Source organism: Arachis duranensis, chromosome 2 (genome assembly GCF_000817695.3).
Source record: "Arachis duranensis cultivar V14167 chromosome 2, aradu.V14167.gnm2.J7QH, whole genome shotgun sequence".
Lineage (NCBI taxonomy): Eukaryota > Viridiplantae > Streptophyta > Magnoliopsida > Fabales > Fabaceae > Arachis > Arachis duranensis.
The window spans coordinates 88,018,788-88,025,503 of NC_029773.3; the positions used below are offsets into that span (position 1 = coordinate 88,018,788).

Genomic DNA, 6,716 nt, shown 5'->3' on the forward strand with positions numbered 1-6,716 from the left:
CATGAGTAAATCGAATCAAAAGAAATAACCATCCAATTAAGAATAATGAACAATAATCATTTGCATACCTATTGAATTGAACATCCGACATATCCATTGTTTATATTGTTTAGTATTCTCATTGTCTACCTATACTTTTTTTTTTTTTTAGTTTGTGTGATTCATTCTTCATATTGGTTTGTTTCCCGTATATATTGTTTTCCAGGATGCATACATATTCTTGATACAATAGGTCTCGAAGATGGCGAGCCTTCCGTTTAAACCGTTAGAGAAGTTTATTGACTTGGCACTGGAAGCAAGCATTCGACAACTTGATTATATAATCAATTACGAAGACCATGAACAAGAGTTAAAAGAACTCATTAAGACTCTTGAAAGTAATAAGATAACGGTAGATAAGCAACTCAAAGTTGCTGAAGACAATGCAAACGAAATCACAGATACTGCTCGAGATTGGCTCCACAAGGTGGCAACGAAGCTGGAAGAAAGTAAGGAGTTTCACGATGACAACACGCTCGAATTCAAGACGAGTTGCTATAGCGGGGGGTGCTCTAGCGGGGCTCTTCCTTTCTTGTGGCACAGGCGTCAACTTGGCAGGAAAGCAAAGAAGATATTGGCACCGGCAATCAAAGAGCTAAATCAGGAAACAGCCAACATTCTTGCAAATATTTCACATCCACCAGCTCCAACGTTTGCGGATAGCAATCCACTTGATGGTGACTATCTTGAATTCGAAACAAGGAAGGGTATCATTGAGAAAATCCTGGAGCAACTAAAAGATTCCACGGTGAGAATGGTTGGACTGCATGGGCCTAGTGGTGTGGGCAAGACCTCTCTCGTCAAACGAATTGCAAAGCAGGCTGGCGACAGCAAATTGTTTGATAAGGTGGTCATGGCAATCGTGAAGAAAGATCCAGACCTTCTAAAGGTCCAGCAAGATATCGCTGACGGTTTAAGGTTAACTTTTGGAAATGAAGGTGAGAATGGGAGAGCAACACTTTTGAGAAAGAGGCTGAAACAGGAAAATACCCTTGTGATCCTGGATGACCTTTGGGATGAATTGGACTTGAATAAGATTGGGATTCTATTTGATGATGACGATGCCGTTTCAAGCCACGTGACTAGCAAAGAAAGAAATGATTCGGGCAGCAAAAAGGAAGGGGAAGAGAAAATGGCAAGTGATAATTCTCCTAGCACCACCAGGCGGGGATGCAAAATTTTGTTAACTTCAAGATATAAAGAAGTGTTGTGCCGTAAAATTAATGTTAAGGAAAAATTAATTTTCTCTGTCCCAGAGTTAGATGTTAAGGATACTCTGACATTGTTCAAGAAGGTGGTTGGAATGTCAAATGAAATTCCCAAGTTCAACCCAGAAACCCTTCATAATTATTGTGCAGGGTTACCAATGGCAGTCATTATAGTCGGAAGGTCGTTAATGCACAAGAGCGAATCAGAGTGGGAAGGCGAACTTGAAAGACTCAAAAACCAACAAGGATCAAATGAAGTGCAAAAGTACATGGAGAATCATGTGAAGATGGGTTATGATCATCTAGAAAGCGAGGAGCTCAAGTCCATTTTCCTAGTGTGTGCTCAAATGTGCCATCAGTCATTAATTGTTGACTTGGTGAAATACTGTTATGGTTTGGGCATCCTTAAAGATGTCCATACACTGAGGGGTGCCCGCCACAGCATATCCAAGTCAATCCAGATGCTAAAAGATTCAGGCTTGTTGGATAGTACTTCCAACGATAATTTCAATATGCATGATATAGTTCGAGATGCTGCTCTATCTATAGCGTGCAAGAATCGGAATGTATTTACCCTGAGAAATAAAACACTGGATGTCTGGCCTCACAAGGAACAGCTTGAGAGGTACTCTGCAATTTATCTACACAAGTGCCATATTGTGGATGGGCTCCCAGAACGTGTTAACTGTCCTCGTCTTACATTCTTTTATATTGACTGTGATGGTTCAACTTTGAAAATATCTGATACATTTTTTGAAGGAATGGAAGAACTCAGAGTTTTAGTATTGTCCGGAATTCATTTGCAGAGTCTGCCGTCTTCAATCAAATGCTTACCAAACCTCAGAATGCTTTGCTTGGAGAAATGCACTCTAGGTGACTTGTCCGTTTTAAATCATTTGAGAAAGTTGAGGATTCTTAGCCTTTCAGGATCTAGAATTGAAGATTGGCCAACAGATTTGGATGGCTTAAGCAAGTTACAGTTTCTAGATATTAGCAATTGTTTTATAAGCAGCTCCACTAGGCCTTTATCTTTATCGAGCTTCCCTAATTTGGAGGAATTGTATATAGAAAATAGCTTGACTAAAATGGAGGTGGAAGGACAGATAAATCACAGTCAAATTTCAGCTCTTTCTGAGTTGAAACATCTGCATCAGTTGAATACTTTAGATGTCTACTTTCCTAGTGCTGAACTTTTGCCAGCAGACTTGTTCTTTCACGAGTTGAATGATTACAAGATTGTGATTGGAGACTTTGAGACAATTTCGATAGCAGATTTCAAGATGCCCAAAAAGTACGAAGCTTCAAGATCTTTGGCACTGCAGCTAGAATCTGGCATGGATATTCACTCCCTCAAAGCAGTCAAATTGCTATTCAAAGGAGTGGTGAATTTCCTTTTGGGAGAGCTACACGGGGTTCAAAATGTATTTTATGAGCTGAATCTGAATGGATTTCCAGATCTGAAACACTTTTCCATCGTAAATAACAATGACATTGAATACATTGTGAATTCAATGGAGTTGTCACAACCTCATGATGCTTTTCCCAGTTTAGAGTTCCTCAGCCTGTTCAACCTAAAGAACATAAAGAAGATATGTTGCAGTCCTATTACAAATTCCTCATTCTCTAGACTAAAGATAATCAAATTGAAGATGTGCCCCCAATTGAAGAGCATATTCTTCTTTTACATTGTTGAATTTCTTACTAGTCTAGAAACAATTGATGTCTCTGAATGTGATTCTCTACAAGCAGTTATTAGTAAAGAAGAAGGATCCAACAAGGTTGTGCTTCATAAGTTATGCTCTTTGACATTACAGAAATTACCATCCTTTGTCAGTTTTTACAACAATGCAGACATGCCTTTGGAACCGGAATCTATGGAAAAGCAAGCAAGAATCACTGACGACATAGGAATTGTCCCAGCAGAGGATGAGCAGAGTTCCACAACTTCCTTTTCTCTTTTTGATGAAAATGTATGCTCCTCAAGTTTAAAATAAACCTGTATTTAACATTTTTATATTAGTGCTTCCAAACTGAATAACATGATTTTTGTGTATGTTTTCTTGCAGGTAGAAATTCCAAACTTAGAGAGCTTGAAGTTGTTCTCAATCAAGATCCACAGCATATGGAGCGATCGAATTTCAAATGATTGGTTTCAGAACTTGATAAAATTAACGTTGGAAAATTGTAACTTGACATATTTATGCTCATTGTCTATGGCTTACAGTCTCAATAAGCTAAAAAGCATCTCCATAAGTAGGTGTTCACTAATGGAGAAGTTATTCATCAGCGAAGAAAATAACAATGAGTATTCGAAGGTGCGTAGAATTGTAAAATTTGTAATAGATTTTTTTATGTTTTATGTATATTATATAATTGTATTATTTTGCATCAAAACAGGATTGTATCTTTCCTAAATTGGAGGAAATCCAATTGAGTCGAATGGAGATGTTAAAAGAAATATGGCCACGTGAAGATGAAGTAAGGGCAGATTCATTTTCTAGTATCATTTCTGTTGATATTAGCCACTGCAATAAGATTGACAAGATTTTTCCCAGTCACATGAAATGTTGTTATCTGAGTTTGAAAACCTTGAAGATTTATTCATGTGAGTGGGTGGAATTCATTTTCAAAAGTAGACTTCCTCCGCAACAAAGTGACACAAATAAATCTGCATTATTGGAGGTTATTGATTTGGATAATCTCCCTTATCTAAAGCAAGTATGGAGTGAAGATCCAAAAGGAGTGGTTAACTTCACAAATGTGCAGAGTATAAATATTTCTTCATGTAACACTTTGAGCAATGTGTTGCCAGCTTCTATTGCCAAGGATCTTGGAAAACTAGAAAGCTTTTCGATATACTCATGTCGTAATTTGGAGGAAATCATTGCGTGCGATGGAGGATCAGAAACAAGCAGTGAAGCATTGGAGTTCCCTGAAGTAGTCTCCATGTCATTTTGGGACTTACCAAGCATCCGATGTTTGTACAAAGGGAGACATATTGTAGAGTGTCCAAAATTGAAGCAACTGAGAATGACTGGGTGTCCAAATCTGGAAATATTCAAAACAGAAAGTGCCAATGAAGAAGAAACAGCATTCTTATCGGTAGAAAAGGTAAAAGTGCTTACCAAAACCTATGACATTATTGTTTTCTATAGTCTATATCCACCACGTCATGGTCATGACTTCATTGACATCAAGCATAAAGTGATGTAGAAATTATTACTATAAGTACACTGCTTAATAAGAATTAATATTCCTTTAAAACAAAAAAAAAACAAGAATTAATATTGATAAATATAAAAAGATATTTGCTAATGACACTTGTTTTTTAGTATAAAAGTATAAAAGTCAAATAATTTTATGAAACAGTAAATCTATATATGCATTTATATCATTAAAAATTTCTAACAATATAATTTTTCAACGGCTTTGGTGCTTTAATAATTCTTTAGTTCCGTTATTTTACTAACTACATCTGTGCTATACTCCTTACTTTTACCTTTTTTTTTTATGTAAAATTGTAAATGAACAAATAAAAGAATCACACTATTGAATAAAATTTTAGGGGGACAAAAGTCTAATTTTATAAAATCTAAATTCATGTGTGTATTCAAACACACAAACATAATGTGTGCATCAAAATCAAAGTCAAGATAGACACTTACATTCTTATCTATTTTTATTTTTTAACAGAAATATATCCATCATTTCAAAATAAAATGCATATTTATTTTTTTTATGCATAGAAATAAATTTTTCTTTACCAAATTGGAATATAGATATTTATACGCTTGCAGAAAAATCAGCTTTTTAGATCTCAGTAGCCTCAATTATGCAATCGATCTAAACTGTTTATTAATCAGTGTATATGGTTTGCTTTAACATAAATACATAAACATAACACAACCAAATTTTATGTATGCAAACAAATTTCGTCTTGGAAAGATGAGAATATATAGACATACATACTTATACCCTTTCGGAAAGAAGTTCCAAAGCAGCATTATAGGTGGCAGCACTCTTGATTGCAATATCGATCTAAACAAGCCACTTGCAATATATAAGTGTATTAATCGATCTAAACAATCGATAGTTTTTCTTCGATAGGTGTAATTGGAGTTTATTTGATAACGAGTTGTATAAATTGATGTATATAGGTAATGTCCAACTTGGAGCATCTGGATATCGACTCTAAAGGAGTAGAGTGGTTAATGAGCAACACAGGCAAGTACCGCTTTACCTCTTTGAAACAACTTCACTTGTACACATGGCAGAGCCATCATGACCAGACTCTATACTGCTTCCTCCACACCATTCCTAATCTACAAATCTTGTACTTGAATGATGATTCTAACATTAGAGAGTTCGTGCCAAGTGGAAACACCGCACCGAAGCAAAGATTGGGAACCGTATTACTTCTTAAGGAATTAACTTTGTGGGCACGAGAGATGGAGGATATTGGATTTGAAAGAGATCCTGCTCTTCAGAGATCACTGCACCGCCTGAAATTGCAATTCTGCCACAGATTGAGGAGATTGGCACATTCCTCGGTGTCCTTCACTCACTTGACATACTTGCAAGTATATCATTGTGGTGAATTGAAAACTCTAATGACATGCTCAACAGCAAAGAGCTTGGTTCAACTGACCACCTTGAAGGTAGAGTATTGTGATCAATTAAATGAAATAGTTACCAAGGATGAGCAGGAAAATGAGGAGGGGATTAAAATTGTCTTTGCCAACTTGATAACTATACAACTTGAACGACTAAGAAACCTCACAAGTTTCTGTAGCAACTCGAATTGTGAGTTTTCGGTGCCATTGTTGGAAAAATTGATTCTGAGAGGATGTCACAAGATGAAAACGTTCACCGCGAAGCACATAACAGCGCCCAAGCTACAAAGCGTACTTGCCAGTGAAACATATGATCAGGAAGAGAAAGGGTATTGGAAAAGAGACCTGAATGCCACCATTCAAATGCTGTTTGTGGAAAAGGTATTCCGTGCTCCCTCATTTATACCATTAAATGCTCACTAGTATTTTTACCCGTAATTACGTTACAGAAATAATATAATTTTTTAAAATTATGTCAATTTTATTCGGCATTATAGGTTATGATATAAAAAATTTATACAATCAAATTACTTTTCCAAAAAGATTGTAGAAAACAAAAGTTCGCATTGACTAAGAAGACCAATGTCTCCGTAGATAAAAAATTAAATAATAAGATTTTTAGTTATTATTTTGATGTAAAAGAGTTTGATTTATTACTAAAAATTAATTTTAATATTCTTTATCTAAATTTTGAAACGATTAGCTGTTAAGTCTGTTGCACAAATAAAAATAATTAATTTTTATGCTTGTTATTTAAAAATAATATTTTTTTCTCTATGTATATAAAAATATAATTAGATATTAGTATAAAAAAATTATACTGATAGTTATAAAATTAACTTTTTTTAAACAATTG

The 6,716-nt window shown here is 35.3% G+C and overlaps 1 protein-coding gene across 1 annotated transcript in view; it reads left to right on the top strand.

Annotated features, from left to right (window-relative positions):
• Positions 1-241: 241 nt before the first annotated feature.
• LOC107475819 (uncharacterized) overlaps positions 242-6,716 on the top strand; it is a 17,695-nt gene continuing 11,220 nt past the window's right edge. The window contains exons 1-4 of the mRNA XM_052257951.1: positions 242-3,217; positions 3,314-3,562; positions 3,645-4,358; positions 5,405-6,241. Of these exons, the coding sequence (XP_052113911.1) occupies positions 242-3,217; positions 3,314-3,562; positions 3,645-4,358; positions 5,405-6,241 (4,776 nt within the window). The remainder of the gene's footprint in view (positions 3,218-3,313; positions 3,563-3,644; positions 4,359-5,404; positions 6,242-6,716) is intronic.